The sequence below is a fragment of the Aedes aegypti genome, chromosome 2 (assembly GCF_002204515.2).
Source record: "Aedes aegypti strain LVP_AGWG chromosome 2, AaegL5.0 Primary Assembly, whole genome shotgun sequence".
Lineage (NCBI taxonomy): Eukaryota > Metazoa > Arthropoda > Insecta > Diptera > Culicidae > Aedes > Aedes aegypti.
The window spans coordinates 83,525,440-83,551,352 of NC_035108.1; the positions used below are offsets into that span (position 1 = coordinate 83,525,440).

General features: G+C 35.7%; 1 protein-coding gene across 13 annotated transcripts in view; it reads left to right on the forward strand.

Annotated features, from left to right (window-relative positions):
* Positions 1-25,913, forward strand: part of LOC5568326 (serine/threonine-protein kinase mig-15) — a 273,939-nt gene that overhangs the window by 211,977 nt on the left and 36,049 nt on the right. For 8 of the 13 annotated variants that reach the window (XM_021841360.1, XM_021841366.1, XM_021841362.1 and 5 more), the window contains 2 exons: positions 10,959-11,317; positions 22,259-22,466. In XM_021841360.1, coding sequence (XP_021697052.1) covers positions 10,959-11,317; positions 22,259-22,466 — 567 coding nt within the window. Of the gene's footprint in view, positions 1-10,958; positions 11,318-22,258; positions 22,467-22,938; positions 22,978-25,913 lie in introns of all 13 variants that reach the window. The other 5 variants (XM_021841365.1, XM_021841372.1, XM_021841367.1 and 2 more) reach the window with 3 other exon arrangements.

Sequence of the window (25,913 nt, forward strand, 5' to 3'; positions counted from 1 at the left end):
AATATTCGCGCGTGAGGTGGTTCAATTGAATGTGACTGGTAAACATTATTATCGGAAGGAAAGAACTAGGATTGACGGATGTGCCTGGAAAAAAGAGTTGGGAAAGAAAAGAAACCCGATTTTACACACAACTTAGGGATCTGCGGAATGCATTGCTGAATGTATAAGCCACGAACCTACATTCCCCAACATGAAGATTGACTAGTTTGATCATTTCTGCATCTCTTGGGCTTCAATTTCAATTAGCTTCCTAATGTACTTCTTTCCTCGACAGAAATGGATGTAAGAGTGACATTTTTCTTAAAATTTGTTCTATGCTTACTGTGATGTAAATTGCAAATTTTGCTGTTTCCAACACCGTTCGCATCGCAACCATTTTTTCCTTAGCAACACTATTTATCCAAATACCTTCGCTAAAAAAATACTGCTTTCGACGTTTTGGGATTCGACGTTTTGGCATTCGACATTTTGGGATTCGATGATATAGGGCTCGAACTTTTGCCCCACTATGAGCCAAAATTGGTTTCCAAACATTCTTGCAAAAAACAAATACATCTCAAAACATCCTTACGATAGGCCTAGCTAAGCCCTTACATAAAAAGTTAAAAAAATATTTTATTTTAATTTTGTTCCATGCAATGGAAGTTCGACCGAGATTTACAATTTTCATGTCTAAAAACAACAAATCGCTATAACTTTCTCAAATCTCAATCGATTTATATGATATTTGCAATGAAAGTCACTTACTTGAATAGCATTCGAACCATCATAACATTTATAACATTGATTTTGGATTGAGCTAAAATTCTTGAAAAGAAACTATGCCCCACTCGAACTTGTACACCTTTTTATTCTAACAATGGGTTACATAGGGCTTATTCACAAATTTCTTAACGCTGAAGGCGATGGGTGGGTGTCTCCATGTTGTTACGGCTCATACAAAATTTGTAAAACATTCATACAAAAAGTGTTATGTGAGTGGGTGTCAAAATGGCTATTTTTTGTGTTATGAAATATGTGAATGAACCCATACATGACCTGATTCGCTACATAGTAACGCACATGCGCTAGTGTCTATGCACGAAAAATCGCTAAAAGGTATCGAGTAAACTATTTGTATGGCAAAATGCATCTAACCAATTATTTCTCAAAATTGGAGACTATTTTCTAAAAAAAATATTTGGTGCCGGTTGTGCATAATGATGCTGGATAACACTCCTACCAAGTATTTTTTTCGATGAAAGCTTTCATTTACAAGAAATTTGAAGTTAGATGCCTTTTCCCAAACAGAATGAAATGAGAAAACTTCTGCTGATCAACTGTGGACAAAAGCAAAGCAGGAAATCTATTGCCTGGAGAAATTTATCAGACCGAATTTTAAGAAATTTCTGGAACAATCTCATGAAGAATTCCTAAATATGCTCCTGGAAATAGAATTTCCCAGAATTTCTGGTTGAAACGAAAATTGTAGAGGAAATCCTAAGATATCCTCGGATCTTTGGAGAAATTAGGGGGATTAGGGGTATAATGGACACCTAGGGAGAAATGGACACCCACTCAATCTCTGATATTATGCATACTTCATCAAAAGTTCATACACTGTATGAAATCTGTATTGCATTTGAAATGTTTGACGGTAAAAAAGTTGTCCTTTGAAATTTGTCTTTAAGTTTTTCTCTGCTTCAAATTGGCATATAAGCAAGGCAAAGGTAGAATCTCATTTTTGAGCATAGTAACGAATCCAGAAAGGTTCTTTTTAGCTCTTATGATAGAGGGAGAGTCTTTTTACAAATCGGAACGACTGAGAGTCATTAAATATTTTGGAATCATCAAATTTCATACAAGTGTTCATTTTGCCCCGATACCTTTTTACCAGCCTTGTTTTCGACCTAATTTTCTATCTCACTTTTCTGACATATGATATGATTTTTATTACCATGAATGAATGAAGCACATCGTATTAATATCAAACTTGAAAAGTAGCCTGGGGTAAATTGAAAAAAAAAATGTCATTGTATGGTCTTCAAAAAAGCGTTTGCTTGATGTGTCCATTATGCCCCTAATTCCCCTACTGGTTCAATTTTTGAAGAAATCTGTAAGGGCTTCCTTGAGAAAATCTGATGTCTAAAATCTGCAAAGAACTTTCTTAACAAATATCAAGAGGTATTCTTGGAACAAATCATGATGAAATTTTCGATTTTTTTTTTTTGATGAATTTAGCTTAGCTTAGCTTAGCTTAGACTGACTACACATATCAATGGTTGCTATTCCGTGATTGACCGAAGTCAGTGAAAATGCACAAAGAATCAACTAGAAGTTTGACTGGGATTGGCCATAATCTTCTTCAGTGTGCATAATTCAGTGCCTCTATTTATACAGGGTCAATAACGGCGCCGGCCACGTCCTTGCAGTCAGGTGGGATTGAGGGAAGGAATGTTAGTGTGTAACCTTTGCTATTTGGAGACCGTGTTTGCCTCTGCATCTCCACAAAGGTTACTGGGAGGGATGTTTGTTAATGGGGAGGATCGTTGGGTCACAGGATTCACTTTGATAAGCAATTAGACCATGATAAATAATTATTTGTGAGATATAAACATGATTATGCCGACACTTGGGGTGACGAACCATTCAAAGTTTGTTGAACAAATACCTAAATGAAACATTCCTAACACTCCTATTCTTATGCCGACACTTACAGTGACGAACCATCCAAAGTTTGTTGAATAAAGTGAACCTTTCGGAAGTCTACACTTGTAGTGTCCAACCATTCAAAGTTTTTTTTATTACAAAAATAAAGGTAAAAAGAAAGGGGTGTTTTGCATAGCATAGCATAGCATAGCATAAACTGACTGTACATGTCAATGGTTGCTACTCCGTGATTGATCGGAACTGGTAAGAATTGCACTACGATCCAAATGAATAAGGGATGGGAGTTTCCGCTTACTCTCGAAGTGCAATTTTAGCAGATCTAATATTATTGATCAATAACGGCGCCGGCCAAGTCCTTACAGTCAGTTGGGATGGGGAAGGAATGTTAGGGTGTAATGATTGTTGCTTCTAGAGACCGAGAATACCTCTGCATCTCCACAATCACCACGGGAAGGGTGTTTATTAGTGAGGAAGGAAAAGATCTGGGAGTCACCTCTGGTCGGTGATGCGATCCATGGACAAGGGGGAAATATACGACTTGTATTTAAAGCTAGTTTTGTATTTTTGTCTCGAGAAGTTTTTGGAAAAATTACGTCAACATCTATAATGTCGAACAATTCAAAAGACGTTTTTATTAATGACGAAAACTGAAAATTACATGTATATATTTTAACTTATATGAAACAGGAATAATGCCGACACTTGTAGTGACGAACCATACATAGTTTGTTTGAAAATTACATATGAGTATTACTGTGCATTTTGTCTCGATATGGTAGAAGTTTTAGAAAATACGTCAACATTCACAATGTCGAACAATTCAAAGGATAATTTTTAATAATGTCAAAAAGAGAAAAATATATGTATATTCAAATTGTATAAGAAAAAAGCATAATGCCGACACCTATAGTGACAAACCATACAAAGTTTGTTTTAATATTACATAAAAGTTACGCTTTCAAGAAAATATGTGTTATCATAAGCATGAAACGAACTCACCAGTTGGCCATCCATTCTCGACTGAACACAAAACTGACACTGACAGCAAAACTTCTTGGCGTCCCGAAAATAAACCGTCTTGCTTGGGCCTTCCCAAATACGTACCCAGCAAGACGCTCCAAAACAAAGGGAAAAAAAAAAAAAAAAAAATCTCCGGCGACGAAAACACGCGCGAAACCGTCAACAAACTCTATCGGACGACGCAAAACCGAACCGTCCTGCTTGGGCTTCTCGAAGCACTACCCAGCAAGACGCTCCAAAACAGGGGGAAAAAATTCTCCGGCAACGAAAACGCGCGAATCCGTCAGCTAAATCAATCGGACGACGCAAAACCGAACTGTCCTGCTTGGGCTTCACAAAGCACTACCCAGCAAGACGCTCCAAAACAGGGGGAAAAAAATTCTCCGGCAACGAAAACGCGCGAATCCGTCAGCTAAATCAATCGGACGACGCAAAACCGAACTGTCCTGCTTGGGCTTCACAAAGCACTACCCAGCAAGACGCTCCAAAACAGGGGGAAAAAAATTCTCCGGCAACGAAAACGCGCGAATCCGTCAGCTAAATCAATCGGACGACGCAAAACCGAACTGTCCTGCTTGGGCTTCACAAAGCACTACCCAGCAAGACGCTCCAAAACAGGGGGAAAAAAATTCTCCGGCAACGAAAACGCGCGAATCCGTCAGCTAAATCAATCGGACGACGCAAAACCGAACTGTCCTGCTTGGGCTTCACAAAGCACTACCCAGCAAGACGCTCCAAAACAGGGGGAAAAAAATTCTCCGGCAACGAAAACGCGCGAATCCGTCAGCTAAATCAATCGGACGACGCAAAACCGAACTGTCCTGCTTGGGCTTCACAAAGCACTACCCAGCAAGACGCTCCAAAACAGGGGGAAAAAAATTCTCCGGCAACGAAAACGCGCGAATCCGTCAGCTAAATCAATCGGACGACGCAAAACCGAACTGTCCTGCTTGGGCTTCACAAAGCACTACCCAGCAAGACGCTCCAAAACAGGGGGAAAAAAATTCTCCGGCAACGAAAACGCGCGAATCCGTCAGCTAAATCAATCGGACGACGCAAAACCGAACTGTCCTGCTTGGGCTTCTCGAAGCACTCATGATGAAATTTTCGATTTTTTTGATGAATTTTTGGAAAATCCGTGAATTAGGATACTAGATCATTTCTGAAGGAATCTTCAAGATTCGATGACTTTTGACTGGATATCGACTCATGGAACCATACTGAGAATAAAATTTCATGTTTGCTAGAACTGTCCCTTCTCACAGCTTTCCAAAGCATTTTTGTTCCACGAGTCGATGATCCCTTTAATATCAACTACTTGACTGTGTATTGTATATGAAATTTTTAGGTAATGTCACGATAAATTTAAAAAATAAACTTGGAAACAAACTCTGAGATTTGCCAGGTCGGATTTCCTGAGGTATCCCTATTAAAACATAAGAACATTTCCTGCTCCCTGTTCGGATTCCTATTTTTTAGACAGATGAATAAAAATGCGTGTGGTTTACAAATTTGGAAAGCATAGTATTTCTAAAATATAGCACGCAGTTTGGAAATAAAAATGATTCCACTAGATTCATTGATAATTCTTATAACTATTTTTGTGTAATCTCTGAACTGCCCATAACTGCAAAACAGTCACATTCGACATTTTTGACAAATTGAAGTTAATACCATGGAGAGTCATCAAATGACAAATACTTTCGATCAACTTACTGATTGATTGATTGACTGATTGATTGATTGACTGATTGATTGATGATTAATTTGATCGGATTCGATGATTATTCGGAGAAATCTCTGATAAATTTATTGAGAAAATCGTTGTGGTGCTTTTAGACCCATCCCTCATTTACAGAATATCTCTTGAACTCCTGAAAGCTGATAGCTCTCAATCAGAAGTATTGATGCAGTTTATGAAAGTTTGTTAAAGATCTTGTATTTGGGATTTGTATTCGGGAATTTCATTTTAAATTGCTCCGGAAATTTCTAGCAAATACTGTATTATTGATTTTTTGATTGTCAAGCTCTGTCAAAGATTTCTTCATAGAATTAACTTAACATTGAATCATTTTAAACATGTTGAAGTTGCAACTTCTGCTCTTTATATTATTGCTGTTTGCATTTGAGGTGCAAATATTGATTGAGGTTGTATGACATTTGCCAGAAAACCATTTGCCAGAAAGCCGTTTGCCAGAATCAATTTGCCAGAATGGATCATTTGCCAGAAAACCATTTGCCAGAATGGACCATTCCCCAGAAAGTCATTGCCCAGAAAGACCATTTCCCAGAAAAAATATTACTACATTACTTTGCTTTGTGTAGCAATATTTAGGTGTGTAATATCTTTCGAATCATTATGATTTTCAGCGTATGATACATAATTATATGCAAAATAATTGTGACGTAAGTTTTTAAGCTTTTTGTTTGATAAAATGTTTTAAACTAATAATGATATCATAAACTTATTATATAGATAGCTGTAGGGGTAAACATGCAGCTATTCAGCAAGCTGACGGACGTGAGTTCGTTTTCCACTGGGCGAAGATTTTATTGGATTGAAAATTTTCTCGATTTCCCAGGGCATAGAGCATATTCATATCGGCAATACGTTATACACATGCAAAAATGATCAATTGGCAATAAAAGTTCTCAGTTAATAACTGTGAAGGTGCTCGTAAGAACACAAAGCTGAGATTTGGCTCTGTCCCAGTTGGGACGTAACACAAGATAAGAAGAAGAAGGTGTAATAGATTTCCGAGGTTTTCATAGTTTCTGAGAAATAACTGTTTTTTTTATGTTAAAATAGTCATCAATTTTATACAAGCTATTAGGGGTCGTCCATTAACCATGTGATCATTTATGGGAGGATGGAAGGGGGCCTGGCCAATGACCACGATACAAACAATTCTTTTTAAATTTTTGTATGGACGAGGTGAAAAAGGAGGAGGTAAAAAATCCGAAAGAATTGACCACGTTGTTAATGGACAACCCCTTATAGGCAACTGTTTTTTCAACATTCTATTAATGATTTTCCCTTCTTTGAAGATTAGGCTGTTCTTTAGGGCTAACTAATTCAAGGACTTATATGCTTCATTCTAGATTTACCCTTCTTTATATTATTGGCTAGTCTTTATAATTGTACTGTGTGTTTCTGCCTGCAGTTAACAGAAGGAATGGAAGTAATATAAACAAGGTTTTGTCATCTTAATTTTAAATAATTACAGCTAAAAAAAATCAATATAGGACTGCTGTCAATAAAAATGTCTGTAAAAAGGATTTATGTAAAAAAAATGCAAATATTGGGAAATGGACAATCAATATATGTCCTCAAATAAAAAAAAAAACTAAATTGAAAGTGATTCAATAATGGAATATTTACCATGACCTTCATCTAATTTCTCATTGAAGATTATTCGAGTGATTCCGAAAACATTAATCTTCATAACCGACTTGTTTCGTAGAGCAAGCGACAGAATATGAGAAACCAATATATGTGTGTTTTTTTAGTTTCCACCATTAATCATGGCCAAGTAGCAGTCCTGCTAAGAATTTCAAAATATCTCCGGTTCCATGTAGCTAAAACTAGCAATCAGGGTAAACACTAAAGATTGAAGAGTTTTCCGGCAGCCTGTCGCAAATGTTGTAAAACTACTTTAAAACAATAAATAATGCGGTTCAAATTATTATTAAGAGTAAAGCAGTTTAACGTTCTTTTCAAGGACTGAATAATGTATTTAAATATATGACCGAAAGAACATTGGGTAGTCATTTGAGTTATATTGTTCCAATGATTATTGGCGCTAAACTGATCATATTTCAAACATAATTTTCCCTTCTTTCACTCAAAGGCTGTTCTTTTTAATTGTTTTGCAATTTTTTTCCGCAAAAATACACTATTCATATTTCAGAAACTATACAACTAAACTAATTCGTGTCAAACGTTTCAGCTTTTTTGTTCTCAGATCAGTTATGTAAGTAGTGAAAATTGCATAAAATTGTATGCGAAGGATTTTAACAACATAGACTAAATAACACGGATCGATCAGTTGCGTTGTTTTATACTTGTTATAATATTACAAAGATATAAACATTATTTGGAGCAATATTTACGATGCGAGTGAAGTACTGTAGAAGTGACGCTAAATTTTAATTAATTTTGCGCTGCAGCTGTGCAGTGCTAGTAGTCCAATCCTCTTGATGTAAATAATGTGAAAGTTGACTACACAATGTTTCATGCTATAAGTGCAAATAATATGAGTATATTAAAGATACAAAATGACAAATATCGAAAATTTCGGTAGGCTTGAGGTGAAGATGCATCAAAGCCAAACCTCAAATTTTCAAGAGCATAAACCTCGAGAACCAGCCAGCGGTTTGAGCTGAAAACTTAATCGATTGGTCACACGCTGGTGGTGACCAATCGATTAAATTTTCAGCTGGAATGGCTGTTTCGGTCTCTATATTTGCGCTCTTGAAAATTTGAGGTTTGGCTTCGATGCATCTTCACAAATATGTCGATCAATTGATATCGAGGTTGAAAACGAATTACAAAAAATGATTCTGGGGAATGGTTTTCTGGCAAATGGTCCATTCTGGGGAATGGCTTTCTGGCGAATGGTTCATTCTGGGGAATGGTTTTCTGGCAAAAATCATTCTGGCAAATTGATTCTGGCAAATGGTTTTCTGGCAAATGTCATACAATCTTGATTGAATGTGCTCCAAATGCGGATCAAAGGACACCTAGCAACAATCATCTACACTCCCGTGCAAAAGTTTGGGTTCACCCCCTCAAAAACATATAAAAGTGTTCTGTCCATATCTCTGTGATTACACGTCCAACTGAAATTCTTTAAGCCGCATTCGAAAGGCAAAGAGTTTGTTCTTAATTCGTATGTATTTTTCCAAAAACATTTTATGAATTTTTTATACTAAATTTTTACTTAAAGTTGTGACATTTTTCAGAAAAAACACTCTGAAAAATCATATCTAATTTCCTCAGCATTGGGTCGACTAAAATTTTAAATCTAAGTGTCATTAGAATCGTAATCTTATATTCTTTGAAGAGACCCCACGAAATTTTAACGGAAAAATCTGGAAAGTATTCAAAATCAATGAAACAGTCAGTCAAGTCATCGTGCAAAAGTTTGGGTTCACCCCTCAGTATGATGCAAATCGTGCAAAAGTTTGGGTTCACCTGAGCCGCACGCACATCATTTTTGTCAATATCTCTGCCGTTTTTCAACCGATTTTAATAGTTTAAAGCTTTTTTGAGCGCAAATAATGGCGCGTACATGATTGGTTTGAGATTTCACAGATTTAAGTAAGTTCAGGTGAACCCAAACTTTTGCACGATGTCTTGACTGACTGTTTCATTGATTTTGAATACTTTCCAGATTTTTCCGCCAAAATTTCGTGGGGTCTCTTCAAAGAATATAAGATTACGATTCTAATGACGCTTTGATTTAAAATTTTGGTCGACTCAATGCTGAGGAAATTAGATATGATTTTTCAGTGTGTTTTTTGAAAAATGTCACAACTTTAAGTAAAAATTTAGTATACAAAGTTCAAAGAATGTTTATGGAAAAATACATACGAAGTAAGAATAACTCTGCCTTTCGAATGCGACTTAGTTAGTTTCAATTGGACGTGTAATCACAGAGATATGGACAGAACACTTTTGCATGTTTTATAGGGGGTGAACCCAAACTTATGCACGGGAGTGTAAGTCACCGCCAACCTAGCAAGAAAAATCTATCTTTGATATCGCATTTCTTGTGGAAAATCTTATCGCGTTTGGTGTTCCCGCATTTGATATTTGCATTTCAAACGCACACAGCAATATCGTATAGGTATCGTTATTGAAAAAGCAGTTGAACACACTTTCCCGTCAAGCGCTTAAATCTAATTACCCCACTAATCCGATAAAATTATGAAGTGTCCTTTTTCTCGCCTTCGTCGCCATCCATTCCGCACTTCTTCAGATGAAAAAAAAAACATCTCGAATTAATTTCGCGCTCCAGATACTCCCGTCACTCGGAAAGTTGCAGAAAATTCCACTCACGTTTCCACATATTTTCCTTTGTCGCCACTTAACGCGGCCCGCTCCAAACAAATTTCACTTACATACCTCTCTAGAGCGAGCATATTTCCGTATCCGCAAGGCACTTTCTCGTGTAACAATTTAACATGTAGCGATCCGTCATGCGCTTCCACATCGTTCCGTTGCAAACAGCTTTTCCCGGTGGCAGCTGTTTGAAGATTAGATTTTCCGCTTTTCCAACCGGTTTTCCATTTTCGTATCCTCAAGGTTGTCCGTGGAAACTTATTTTCTTGTATGCGTTACTGTTCCGGTAGAAGCTTTCTAGATTCCAAAAACCGCACGATTTGATATTCCGCTCGCTCGTGTTGTTGACTGTTTGACGCTTGCCCCAACTCAATTTCAAATTTTGAAACAACTTTCAGAATTCTTCGAAATCACTTTTTGATTGACTTCTGAAATGTAATATTCTTGCCAAAAGTTTTCATTATTTGTTATCCACTTTGAATTTTATGTAATTTGTTTTAGGGTTGCAGACCCTGTTTTTGGCAAAACCACTAAAGCAAAACTTAAGAATATTGGCGTTTTTCATATGTTTTAAAAATATAAAACGAAAAACTGAGAGTAAGACTGCAGAAATAATGTGATTTTCCTCCAAAAAAACTATCAAAGTTGTTCCGTTTTACAGTATTTGTATTGTTCTCCATACTATCACTCAACATTTCTCAAACTGTTTAACACTTTATCATCATGCCATCCCTCTGTCTCATCGTCTTTTGTTCGTAAAATATTGCATTGCTTTCGATACATGTCCCTAATATTTCAATGTTCTCTGTAGCTAAAACCAAGTCAGCATTTGCTTTCCAATTTAATTTCATGCATTACAAATTGATTCAGTGTTTTGAATTAATCGCTTTCTGCAAATTATTTGGCTTTGCCTAAAATGTAAACTGCATTCGCTCTTCCCGCTGCCAAATAAAATCCCCATTTCATCAAATCGTAATAATTCCGAAGCAAAGGATTTTGCTGCCTTCAACTTCCATCTCGTTGTTTGTACAATAAGGTCACATTTTCCTAATCGGTTCACTTTTGTCCGTCCAACCCTCGTTCTTGCCCCCCGTCCGTCACCGCCTCCACAACACACCAACACATTTGTCCACGCACCCACACACACCAAATCCAATGAACTCACGCGCGCGCACACACCCACACAAACACACACACGAATCCAATTCCTACCCTCGCATAGGATTTGGACATGTTAGCCGCACAACTAAATGAATTGGGCGTCTCCCAACAGTCACAGCAAGCACAGCCGGAAGCGCCACCACGAAGCAACCGGCAACCACCGCAACAGCCGTCATCGCAGCAATCCGGTGGCATCGGAGGCGGCGGCAGCAGCAACAGTGGTAAGCCCATCATGGGTATTGCCGCGTCCAACGGTAGCAGCAACAACAACAACAACAATAACAACAACCACCACCATGGGCCGCCGGTCAACCCGCTGGATCCGATCGAAAGCTCCGACTCGGACTCGGAACCGGAAGAACCGAACGATCGGGCGCGGAACGACGGTACGCTGCTGGCCAGCGATCCGCCCAAGCCACTGTGAGTATTTTTTTTGCTGTGTGTTGTTCTTTTGGCTCGTCAGGTCGTTGTTTATTGCTTGAAACAAGGAGATACATAGAGGTTGGTTGGAAGATGCTTATACATTATAATTAGTAGACAAAATATGATAATCACGGAATCAAATAATCAGAGAAAGAAATAATCTAAAAAATATATTGCAAAATAAAGAATTGAAGATTTAACATATAAAATAATCTAAGAAACATAGGTTCAAGGAAACAAAAATAAAATGAAAACCAAAGACTCAAAGACGATGGACTCAAAGACCTGAGGACCAAAAAAAATCAAATTTCAATGACTTGAAGACTCACAGACTTAAAGGTTCGAAGTTTTACAGACTTGAAGACTCAGAGACGTACAGTGACCGGCGAAGAAAAAGATCATTCAACCGTTTTCCATACAAAATGACCAAGTTTGGTGACTTGGATCTAGGCTCCTAGAGCTTGGGCTGAAATTTTTACCGCAACTAGGAAATAACTTGAAATTTTATATTTAATAAGAGAAACAAGAATTTAGAGCAATTTTTTTCTATTAAATTCATACTTTTCAAAATATATCAAAACTAAAATGTTGACATTTCTTTCAATATGGGACATTTGCGATAACTTCAAAGTGTGTGATCAAAATGGTGTGAAATGTTTCACTGTACAAATTTTAAGTTATTTCCTAGTAGCGGTAGAAATTTCAGGTCAATCGGAACTCTAGGAGTCTAGATCCAAGTTTCCAAACTTGGCCAATTTGTATGAAGAATAGCAAAATAATCTTTTTTTTTCGCCGGTGTCTGAAAGGCTTGAAAACATGGAGACTCAAATACGAATACGAAGACATAAAAACTTAAAGACTTGAAGACTGAGAGTCTCAATGATTAGATGATTCAAAGCTACAAAGACTCAACAATAAAAGGCACAAAGACAAAATGTTTTAAAGACTCGAGGTCTCAAATTTCCATAGACTTAAAGATATAGAGATTCAAAAAAAAGCACAAATACTTAAAGAATCAAACACTAAATTGACTCAAAACCTTAAAGATTCAAATACTGGAATACAAAGACTCAAAGATGAAGAGACTCAAATATATAAAGGCTCAAATACTTATACTTATAAATAGAATCAATTACTCAAAGACCTAAACGACTCAAACACTAAAAGACTTAAAGTTTTAAAGACTCGAAGACTCATAGACTCAGAGATTCTTAGTTGAAGTCTCTTATACACTCAACCCTCAAAAACTCAAGGACCTTAAAGTTTGAAGACTCATATACTTAAAGACTGAAAACTACAAACTCATAGACTCGAAGACTCGTAAAATCAAAGACTCAAAGACTTAAAGACTCAGAGGCTCAAAGAAACAACAATTCACAGATTCAGGGGCTCAAAGACTCAACGACTCAAATACTGAAAGACTTAAAATTTCAAAAACTCTAAGACTCATAGACTCAGAGATTCAAAGATTCGAAAACTAAAACCCTAAAAGACCTAAAAAAAAGAAGACTTAGTTTCTTAAAGACTAAAAACTACAAACTCATAGACTCAAAGACTCGAAAAATCAAAGATCAAAGATTCCAAGACGCAAGGACTCAAAGACTCGAAGACTCCAAGACTCAAAGACTCCAAGACTGGAAGACTCAAAACTACAGGCTCCTAGACGGGCTTATAAACTGAAAGACTCCAAAACTCAAAGACTCGAGGACTCAAAGACTTAAATTCTCAACGACTCATAGACTCAAAGACTCGAAGACTAAGAGGCTCAAAGATAGAATGGCTCAAATGCTCATAGATTCAATTACTCAGAGACTCAAAGACACAAAGGTTCATAGATTCAGGGATTCAACTTAAGCTCTGAAAGACTCAAAGGCTAAAAAATTCAAGGACTCGAAGGCTCATAGGCTCAAAGATTCAAAGACTTCAAGACTCGAATACTTAAACACTCGATGACTCAAGGACATAGAGACTTAAATACTCAAAGACTCCCAGACTCAGGTTTCCAAATACTTAGAGGCTCAAAGACTCAAATACTCAGAGATACAGAGACTTGAAGACTCAACGACTCCAAGACTCAAAGATTCAAAGACTCAAAGATCTAAGATTCAAAAATTCATAGATATAAGAAGTCAGACTCAACACTTGAGCTTGATTGGCCGCACGTGGTTGCTACTCCAGTATCGCCAGATCAGCTGCACTTACACAAGGCACCAACCAGATGACTGCTTGGGATTAACAGACACTCTCAGTGTATAAGTGCTGGTGACTCATAGACTCAAAGATCCAAATACTCAAAGACTCAAACACTCAAATGCTCAATCACTCAAATACTCAAAGACTTAAATAATCAAAGACTTAGAGTTAAGCTTAGCTTAGCTTAGACACATATCAATGGTTGCTATTCCGTGATTGACCGAAGTCAGTGAAAATGCACAAAGAATCAACTAGAAGTTTGGCTGGGATTGGCCATAATCTTCTTCAATGTGCATAATTCAGTGCCTCTATTTATACAGGGTCAATAACGGCGCCGGCCGCGTCCTTGCAGTCAGGTGGGATTGGGGGAAGGAATGTTAGTGTGTAACCTTTGCTATTTGGAGACCGTGTTTGCCTCTGCATCTCCACAAAGGTTACTGGGAGGGATGTTTGTTAATGGGAAGGATCGTTGGGTCACAGGATTCACTTTGATAAGCGATTAGACCATGATAAATAATGATTTGTGAGATATATACATGCTTATTTGTAAATATAATATTTTCATTTGATATGAACAATTTCTATGTAGTGGAAAATTATGCCGACACTTGAGGTGACGAACCATTCAAAGTTTGTTGAACAAATACCTAAATGTAACATTCCTACAGCTGTCAGGACGAAAGCATGTGTTATTATATTTTACTTATTTGAAAAAAAACAAAAAACTTGATTGGTTGGAACATCATAGAGCACTCTTATTCTTATGCCGACACTTACAGTGGCGAACCATCCAAAGTTTGTTGAATAAAGTAAACTTTTCGCAAGTCTACACTTGTAGTATCGAACCATTCAAAGTTTTTTTTAATTACAAAAATAAAGGTAAAAAGGGGTGTTTTGAAAATAAAAAAAATGTGAAACATAAATAATTCATGAATCAGAGTTTGTGTCGACACTCACAGTGACGAACAATTCATAGTTTGTTGAAAATTCATATTTACGTCCCATAATTGTAACGATTAAATGTGCAGTCATACATATTTTATAGATTAGAAATAGTAGCATGAAACGAGCTCACCAATTGATCCTTTATCCTTCACTGTGCAGCCACAATCCACTCTCAGCCTCACTCGTTTGCTCGGCTATATAAAAGCACTCAGAAAAAAAGGCGCGCGACCCGAAAAGGAAAAAAAAACTTGGCTTTCTTGACGCACTGTCCAGCAGCAAGCGTCAAGGTCAAAGGATCAAAAAGAACTAACCGATCACGCCACTTTTTCACTTACTAGACCGACGCGCGACATGTTTGATCCTGCCTTCGTCGCTCGCCCACGTAGGAGCAAGCGTCAAGGTCGAAAGATCAAACAGAACTCTTAAATAATCAAAGACTTAGAGTTAAAGACTCAAAAAACTCAAAGATAAAAAGATTCAACACTCAAATGTTCGAAAAATTGAAGACTTGAAGATTCTAATTCGCAAAGACTCAGAGAAGCCAAAATTCAAAAACTCGGAGTCAAAGACTCGAAGACTCAAAGTACTCAAACATTCATAAATACTGCCAGACTCAGAGACTCAGAGTTTCGAAGATGCACAAACTTAAAGACATAAAGACTCAGACTCAAAGATTCAAAGTTTCAAAGACTCAAATCTCGAAGACTCAATGATTTGAAAACTAGAAGACTCAATCACTCTTAAACTGAAAGACTTAGAGACTTAGAGAAGTTAAATAGGCTCAAAGACTCGCAAACTCAAGCAATGAGACACTCGAAGTCTCAAGGACTCTAAGATTAACAAGCTCAATGACACAAAGACTCAATTAGTCAAAGTTTCAACTCAAAAATTCAAAGATTGAAAGACTCAAGAATTCAAGGATTCAAAGGAATCGAGGACTTAAAAATCAGATACTTCGATACTTGAGCACTCGGAGATTTTTTTTTCTATCTTTATTAACGAGATTTTTAGCCCTGGGCTAGTTCATCTCGGGACCAACGGCTTTACTTCCCTTCCGAAGGATAGAAAAATACAAGGAGAGTATATGTTACTCAAAGACTCCGAGACTGGTATGCTGATAAACTCTGAAATTCAAAAACTTAGAGTTTGTATGGCACGATTACACTACAGGACAAGCAGATTGATTTGTCTAATTATTTCACCAATGACTCAAAAAAAAAAACTCAAATAATTCAAGAATTCCTCAGTGGCTCAAGGATACAAAGGCTCACTCACTTGGATTCTTAAAGACTCAGAGACTTAAAAACTTTAATATTCAAAAATTCAAGAACCAAAGACACAAAGAACTTATAAAAATCAAAACTCATTGAATCAATGAAACAGTCGAACAAAAAGATGGATTGAAAAAATGAAAAAAATACTCACACTATAGAAACCTACACATGAAATAATCGAAAAAAAATAAGCAATCGTTGAGTGAAATCAGATTTAAATTGAAATATCAAAAAATTGAACTTGGAATGGTAGAACTGGAGAGTCTAATATTCAGGGCTGTTACAACAGGCGCGAATTTCGCGATTCTCGCGGATTTCGCGATTTTCGCGGATTTGTAGCGGATTTGGCCAGCCAAGCGCGAAAATCGCGGGTGGTTAAAATTCTGTCGCGGAAATCGCGGATTTCCCAAATCATGCGGCAAAAATTGCAGTAATATACATACAGTCATGATTCCATAATTAGGAAATTTCTATTTAAAACAAAAAATCCAAGTCTTCTCCTTGAGAGCAGTAAAGTTCAGTTAGTATATTCACTGATATCAAAAATACTGTTCAAGAAAATGTAAAAAGCAGTAACATTTTATTTGTAAATCGTTTTCATTTTATTTAGAGTAATTTTTCTCGAGGGTCGCTAGTCAGTCAAGAGATAGTTCGTCTCTAAATTCTTAATGACACTAATCTAAAATTCTATTCTATTGTCGGCGATCTATAGGTTCTTGACTTTAAGATATTCTGGAAATAGAAAATTATACCGTTCAAATTCTGTGAGTTTGAACATTTATCTTCCGTTAAAAATCCTAGAAAATGGCGCTCATTAAGACACCCAGCACATTTGGCTTGGCTTTAAAATATTTAAAATCAGAAATGTGTCAAATTTACTGATCATGAATATAATATGTCAAAATATTAAACCGTGTAGGAATGCTAAATTTGTTCAGCTTGATTACATAAAAGCATGGCTTCAAAGTTTGTACGGATAATATGCGGACACTCTAGCTTAGTGTTGGCGCTACAGTCATAGTTGGTTACCGTATGAAATATTAGGATCGATAGAAAAGTTTAAAACAATAGATAGCTCCGCAGTTAAATTAGGAGTTTTGTCAGTGAAGAATAAGTATTGTAAATCTAGAAGATATAAATTACTTGAAGTTAATGGAAAGTAACACTAAAATTGTATGTATAAATAATGCAATATTTGATGTGAATATAACTAAATAAAACCTTTTGAAGTTTAAGCTGATCACCATAAAACCGTCTTACGATCTGTTTTAAAAACTAGTGCAACGATTGAATCATCACAATAACACACTGGTTAAAAAGATAGCACCTGGTGAAATCGTTCAAAATAATAGTAGTTTTGCTTGGTAAATTTTTGTTCAGCAACAATTTTGTAATAAAAAATGTATCATTTATAAATTTGTAACTTTGGAGAAAACTGTTGAACACCGATGAGTGAAGAAAAATTAAAAAAGCATTATGCAGCTGATATCAAAACTACTATTACATTTGTGTAAAATAGTAAGGTCTGTATAAATCAACTGAGTAGTTCATCAAAATTGATTTAAAGGTGACTGAGATCTGCCCTGTAGAGTTGGACAACGTCGAGAAAGTTTTAAGTGTATAGTCCAATGTTCGCTAATGACTAATGAATATTACTGAAAAAAATGTAACGATTTTCATAAAAACAGAAATTTGTTATATATTGAATTATCACAACAATCTTGTATTTTTATCTCAAATTGATTGATTATTAAGACTTGAAGTTTTGCATGCATTTCTAACTTATTGTTTAGCTGTCCTCATCTGATAAAAAACAAAAAATTCGAAACATTATTTTTTCATTTAATTGATGGTGTTTGCCTATCCATATATTTCATGAAAAATAAAAAATACAGTATTGGCGATCTAATCTTATTAATGGCAAGCTTTTCGCTCTCGATTACATCACCAGTTAAAATATAGTGTAAAGTTAGATGAGAGAAAACATCGAAATTTAAGTAGCAATTTAAGCTTTTGTATGCTTCTAGACAATGTAAAATTACTGTGTGTGTTTTTTTCTTTTTAAGTTATCATTAATAACTACATTTTGCATCTCCTATTGTATGCAAAGATTATATCGAATTGTGTTAAGTATAGTTGCAAACTAGGCCTCCTCTCTACTTGCAGTTACACTACCATTTATTAAATTGCACGATTTTCTATAAAAAAAATATTTACTTGTTGATAACAAATAAATTTCGAGTGATATTATTACGATTTTCTCCATAAAAAACTGGCATTATTGGATTTTTACACTTTTTACCTTTTTTCTTGCCTATTGTCGCAACTGGAGTAAATTAAATATATTTCATAATTGAACTCCACCCTTAGTGTTGACAGAAATCTGTATACCAACTTGTCTTGCTCAATACTTTAAGATGAGGCGAAAATACTCACGTAGTACCAAAACTAGTTTTTGGTTAAGCACGTTTACGCATTTTATATAATGAGTAGTAATGAAACAGATTTTTTTTAAGGCGCGGATCGGAGTTCCTAGGCGCGGATCGAATTTCTGAAGTCGCGATTTTCGCGGATACGATTTTAAGATTTTTGTAACAGCCCTGAATATTAAATTACTCAATTATGAAATGAACGAATTAAAAAATAAGTGTTTGCTAACCATAATTCGATTGAACTTTGCACTGAGAATTTAATCAAATGTAAAAGAATAAAGGAAACAAAGATAAAATCAGAGGTTAAGAATTAAAAAAAATAAATCTTAGTGTGTTTCGTAGTATTGCCAAAACTTATCTACACGGAGACGGAATTCAACTCAATTTTGGGTTGTTTCAACGCAATTCCGTAGTTGAGCTCAATTACTCAATGTTGGCTAAATTTTCTAGGTCCCCACTAGGTAGCTTGTCTTTAATTCTTTTAGAAAAATATACTCAATTTTAGGTGGATTCGACGCAAAATTGAGTGCTTTCAACCCAAGCATAAGACAAGTTGCATTTACCCAATTTTGGCTTATTGGACCAAAGTACCCCTGTTGGGTAGATGCAGCTTTTTCTGTTTTTTACAACATTCGTGAGGAAGAAAAAGAATAACGAGAGATTTTGGGTTGAAAGTATAATTTATATACTTAATTTTGGGTAAAGTGAACTCAACATTTAGGTAATAATTCTTCTCCGTGTAGACTATCATTTAAAAAGGGTCAATCTTGTTATCCCGTTTTTTTTTTTTTTTTTTGTTCAAAAAAATCGAAAAAGGCAAGATCTACAGAAAAGAGTTGTATGGATGACTTGTAGCAAATTGTGTAAATTTTCGAAAAAAAAAATACTTAAAAAATCTAATTTGTGGCCTAGACTGAAAACCAATTATTTTCAAAACATGAAATCGATTTAAAAAATAGCTCTTATGATTACTGCCAAACGTCCTTACATCGCGAGATGGGCACTTTTAAGGAAAAAGATTTTCTACCAAAAACTGTTTCTTTCTTTTTCCAACCGTCCATACATTGCGAGATGGACACTTTTAGGTAAAAAAAGTTTCTCAAACAAAAACTTTTTCCTGTCTCAAATGAAATTTTTTTAGCGTGGCATTTTCAACCAAAACTAAACTTCACTAGTCGTCATCATCTCAGAATTCAATTAAGCCCAATAAGCGAGTCAATGTTGTCTAATAAGTTTACTTTGATTAATAAAGAATTTCATTGTTTTTTTCAGTGTAGCCAAAAATGAGACAATTTCAAGAATTTTATTCAACGAGACAATTTTGTAATGGAATTCGCGATAGTTCAAAGAAAACTGATTAGACAAAATTGACTCGCTTACATTGCTGCTGAGCTTCATTAAATTTTGAGATGATGCCGACTTTCACTAGTTTAGTTTTGGTTGAAAATAACACGCTAAAAAAGTTTCATTTGATACAGAAAAAAGGTTTTGTTTAAGAAACTTTTTTTTACCTAAAAGTGTCCATCTCGCAATGTATGGACGGTTGGTAGTAAATCTAATTACCTATCTTGAGACAACATTTAATTAAAATTAAAATAGCTTTTTTTAAATCGACTTAAATTTTTGAAAATCTTTTTTTTTTTTCAGTGTTGGTCACGAATTGTTTTTTTTTCAGTATTTTTAGTTTAAAATCTAGACAATTTTCTACACGTCATCCTTACAACACTTGTTTCTAGGAATTGCTATTTGTCGACTACATTATTTTGTAAAAGAAATCGGGTAAACGACTCTTTGAAATGGCTTTATTTCGTCAAGGTCTACACATTCATAAAATTTGATTAAGAGGGTGCCGCCAGCATCTATTCGAGTTGGCGCGAAATGCGTCAAAATGAAGCAGTTAAGCATTGAACTATCAATCAAAGGATTGAAATTTTAAAAGCAAATAATTAAAAAGTCTTAGAATTGAAGAAAAAACGTATCAATAATATCTGAGTACAGTGCGAAACTAAATACGAAAAAAACGAGAAAAAATATTTTTATCCTCATGAATTAGAGATTTTAAGAATCGAAAATTTAAATATTGGGAGAAAAAAATGAAGAACGTAAAGATTGAAACATCAATTTTGAAAATAGCCACAGAGCGAATGTAATGGATTGTTATGGATGTAATGAATCTATATTGTTAACTCATTCATAGAAAAGAGTCGAAAATTCATAAATTAAATAATCGATAAACCGAAAATCTGAGAATCATAATAATTAAAGATGTTTCTTGAAGATTAGTTACTGAGAATGAAGAATCAGATGATCGACCATTAAACTATGTATCACTGGAACATCAACGTAACGAAAAAATAGAAAAATACAATTGAAGAACTTCAGACATTGACATTGAAGAACTTCAGAAACAATGTTGAAAAATCCTGAAATTAAAAAAAATATATTATTTTGAGGGATCAGTCGTAATGCCTACTCTTGGTTCATGAGTTATAAAAAAATCTAAATTTAGCGCTCCTAGAAATGCTTAGAATTCTTAGAGGAATCCATGTAGGAATTCTTAGAGGAATCCGTGTAGGAATTCTTAGAGGAATCCGTGTAGGAATTCTTAGAGGAATCCGTGAAGGAATTCCTGGATGAATTCCTGGAGAAACGTCTGAAGGAATTCCTGGAGGACTTCCTAAAGGAATGCTTGGAGGAATATCTGAAAGAACTCCTGAAACTTTCAAAGGAATCCCTGGAGGAATTTACGGAATAATCCATGGAGGAATGCCTAGTAGGATTCCTGGAGGAAGTATTGGATGAATTCCTGGAGGAATCTCTGAAGACATTCCTGATGAAATTTCTGGTGGAATTCTTGGAGGAATCCTTGAAGGAATTCCTGACGAAATTCCTGTAGATATCCCTAGAGGAATACCTCTGAAGGCATTCCTGAAGGAATTCCTGGAAGAATTTAGTTGGTCTTAGGTTAAGGTGAAACATCTCAGAATACAAAAATGTCCGTCACAATGGCCAAAGTTCTTGATCTCCTTATCTTTGTTTTTTTAATGATGGACAAATCCAAAATAAGAAAATGCACTATTTATGGATGCCTTTAAAGTTTTGATGCAAAATTGGAGCTTGGACTCCAAACTGTTTCACCTTAAACGCTCGGAGTATCACAGATTTGAAAAGTTGGAAGTCGAGAAACGAATGACTTTAAAAATCCATAATTCATAGATTTATTTTCTTTCGTAGAATCATAAAAAAAAAAACAAATAAAAACTAGACAATCCATTAGTTGAATTATCGATGAAACATAGACTTAATACAAATGAATCATTTTTCGATCGTGGTTATATCGATTTAAGCTAGCAAAGTGATAATCAAGATCAAAAATTTAAAAAAATATATTAAAGAAATAATATCCAAATTATCCAGAGTGATGCTTTAAGTGCTACACTTTTCCGTCCTTTTGAATTTTTACTCTAAAATAAAATAATTCAACACACAAGTGTTAACAACTACCGAAATCATTACATATATTTCGGTAGTTGTTAAACTTCCACTCGGCTGGTTAGCCGTAAACCACGATTTATAATTAAAAACAAGTAAACAAGTGTTGATTATTTATCAATAAACTAAAAAAAATGTAAAACGAAAGAACATAAAAAACAAGAGAGAAACAACATACTATACATGAATAAGAAAAAAATCGAACAACGAAATGTTTTATGAAAAATATATGATTCAAATATCAAAAATCTAATGAATAATTTACAGTTTTGTTAGAATTTAAGCATCTTCCAACTCAATGAAATGCATAAAACACATCTATTAACAATTAAGACCATAATGTCATTGTCATCACTAACAATATCATGTTTTTGTGCCCTTTTTCCTGTCTCTTTTTATATCTATTCTCGTTTCGAATTGAAATTTGTTTTTATCATCCTATTTTACTCTACTTCCTTCTTCCCCTGTTCATCTTCTCTTCATTACATCCCTCGCTCTGCTCTCTTTTTCCGCTTTCTGTTTCGCGCTCTCCTCCTCCTCCTCCTCCTCCCTGTTTCGGCTTCTGTTTTTTCGCTTTTGTTTTTTGGTTCCATTATGTTCAGTCCCGAATTCTCCTATAGGCCCGGCGGACTGGGAGTGCTGGCCGAGTCGGACCAGAACAACCAATCGTCGACGCAGACGACGACGACGACGCCCGGTGGCAGCAACAGCGGTGTGCTCTCGCCGCCTAGTGGCGGACCTCCGAACCGACCGCTGCCACCGACGCCCGACGATGACGACGCCCAGGGCGACCGGACGCTGATCAAGAGGGTAAGTTAAGATGGATTCCTTTTCTTTGCGATAATTGACGTTCGAAGAAGAAAAAAGGAAGAAAACCACAACCAGTGACTAGTGATTTCACGTTTTCTTTTTGCGCCATCTTTATTCATGTTTTGAACATTATTAAAACTCTCTTTCGTCTTTGTTTTGTTCTCACAAATTTCCGTTTCTGTTTCGTTCTCCTGAATTTGTGTCGGTTTCTCTCCGGCTCATGTTTCTCATTTTTTCTCTTTCATGTTCTGTTTTGCCATTACTCCAGCACAACACCTTTTTAGCACTTCAAAGTAGGAAATTCACAAGACCGCCATTATTTCATATTATCCCACTCCCCCTTAAAACTCGTTGGTTGGTCTTTTTTAAAATAGCAGGTGTTTTCTCTTTTTTCTTTTCTCTCCCGAATTTTGCTCTCTTTCTTGCGCGTGCTCTCTCTCTCTCTCGTTCTCACTGTCTCATCCCGAACCAGATTTTTAATGTAAAATGGAAAAATTTCGAGATGCAAAACGTAATGAACAACCATAAGTTAATCAAAATTACCCATTTTCAGTTTGCTCACTTTAGATCTAAAACCAGTTCTTGTTTGGAAGTTATGCGTTTGATTTATTCCTCTGGCCCCTTTATTCTTAAGAAACAAACACATATTTGTTTTTGTTCAACGATCGCCGTTGTGTTTTCAGTTTTAAAACAAATCCATTGTTGATTGCCCTTTATTCAAAAGAATTGTTTGCACCACTCTTTCCGTTCTGAACACTTCCCTTCTTGCTCCTTCAGTTGTTATCAGTAGTACTAGAAGTTTGAAGTTGAAGTTCATGGGTTAATCTTTCACCTTATGTCTAGATAAGTTTAGTTTCTCTGTATAATATTTCATATGTACCATTGCGTTTAGGTTGAGGGGAAAATTGTGTGAATGTATTTCAATTGGACATTGGCGTGCATTTATGTGTTCAGTATTGCAGATCTAGAGAATATTTCGAACGCAACGCTGTGATCTATCAAATCTCGCGTAACTTTTCGGAAAGACATATATAGTAATGAGCGATTCTCTCATCTCTTGCTATTGGGAAGTTTTTCACTACAGATCGAAAGACAATTTCCTTGGCTAGCGTTTCGTACAAAAAAACGCAAAAGAAGAGGTTAATTTGGTTCAGTTATTGTTTAAAGATAAAGTAAACAAAGAGAGAGCCTCTCAATGTTAGACAAGTCCTTTTGAAAAGTTATGCGAGAAATAACCAAATCCAGCTGAATTCTATGCGCTCAGTGGTTTTCAAACCATATTCTACGGATCACGAGGTTTTTAAAATTTTGCAATTCCTTTTCTTGAAATCAATTGCTTTGTCAAAAATACTGAGAATCATAACTTCACATTCAATTGTAACTTTCGTTGTTAGATTTCTGCACACAGTTTGTTACATTTTGCCAATTGTGTTGTTTACGAAGCTAGATAAACTGTCCATACCGTTCGAATATCACAGAAAGCACCGCCCAAACCATCTTTTTCCTTATGGGAACCACGAGAGCGATGTACAAAATACCAAGGTTGTACTCTAAAACCCATTTGTGGAAACTATCCGCGTAACTACATGCCAAATAAAAATGCCTTCCTAATACCCACATACTATTATCCTACTTGTGCCTGTGGCTCTGCTCATTCAACCAACAATTCTCGCTGTCTGGAGAAGGGTTCTTCCATTCTAAAGTGCCTACTTAAACAATTCTTAAAACGGTACAAACCTCAGAAAAAAAAACAACTATAAAAAGTAAATGTATGTACGTGTGTATGCCCCACTGTCGTATGTTTGTGAACAATGTGTGTGTGTAACTAAACCCCCAAGAGAGAATGTCCGTGTACCAGCCGAAAAAAAGAGAAATGCAACCATCATATCTTTTCAGATCTGTGTTCCGCACACACTTAAGTTCAACCTTTTGTGGTACAAATGGTAGTGGTTTGTAATTAAAACGAAGAAAAAATGTGTATTTTGTTTCCCCAGTCGTAGCTCCCCGTTGATTCGTGTTTACTTTTACATATTTAGTTTAGTTTGTCACGCGTAGTCTTTTTGTTACAGTTGCAGTACTCCCGTTTCGTAGCATTCGAGTAGATCCATTCGCCGCCATGTTTGCTCGCATTTTTTTCAGTACAGATTGCATTCCACATCGACACGCATTTCTAGAAAGAAAAAAAATCACAGTAGAAAAATATCATTGAACCCCTCGTTCCATCTGTTGTTAATCCGAGTTGATGTGATGTTACGTTTAGAATTAGCCATGCCTTTTCATATTTACCAAACAAGTACAATATACATTTAGTATTCAATGAGTGACGTTTTTGTAATTATTTTATTTTTTGGATTATGAACATTCTGAAATGCTTACCAATGCTTACCACATGATGACATTTTTGCAACTTTACTGTCTCGAAGAACACTTGCTGAACTTCACTAAAGGACCTATGTAACCATGAGAGATTCTCTCCTCTCTCGCTCTTTTTCGGTTATAACAGTGCGATACTAGAGGTTTTGAGAAATTTCGTACCAAAAAACGCAACAAAGGAGCTTAATTTGGCTCATTCATTGATTGAAAAGAAAGTAAACAGAGAGAGTCTCGCAATGCTAGGCAGGTCCTTTTGAGAAGTTACGCGAGAATATGTACCGTAAATTCAGGAGAAATTGATATATCGTACATTTTAATCTATGATAAAAAGCTGAATACCAAAGGTCGAAAAATAGCAACAAAAGCCAACTTTTTTTATGAGACAGTTTTTAACTGTAGATCGAAAAACAATGTCCTTGTCTAGAATTTCATACAAAAACGCACCAGAAGAGTTGAATGTGGCTCAGTTAATGATTGAAGAGAAAGTATACAAAGAGAACCTCTCAATGTTTAATAGGTCCTTTTGAAAAGTTACGCGATAATCAGTACCGTAAATTTAGGTGAAATTGATAAACCGTTTGATTCAAACGAAATTTTAAATATCTGATCAAAGTAGATGAAAAAACCGAATTTAGTACTATACCATTTAATTCCACTAGAGTTTGTATCCTTTGACAGATACGCGTATTTCGACCTCAACTGTAAGGCCGTCTTCAGTGTCGTGTACTAAGTCGAGTCTAGGTATTCTACTAAACAGCTCGAAGATTTATTATCATCTGATCAAAGACTGAAAAACCAAAGGTCGAAAAAGAGAGCAAAAAATCGAAAACTCTTTATGAAAAGGAAATCATTTCGACCTTTTGTCCGAATCGCAATGTCGAGAAAAGATGTCGATTTTTAGCATTCAATTAATTCAGTGGGTAATCTTTGTATGCAGCCCATGATTTCCTGCAGCGATCAGTAAATCAAAACATTATATTTTGTAACAGATTGTGTTAAAAAATAAGCTGATAAGCTGTTAAAATAAAAAAAAATAAAACAAAATATACACTGACTGGTTGTTACATGCAAAAC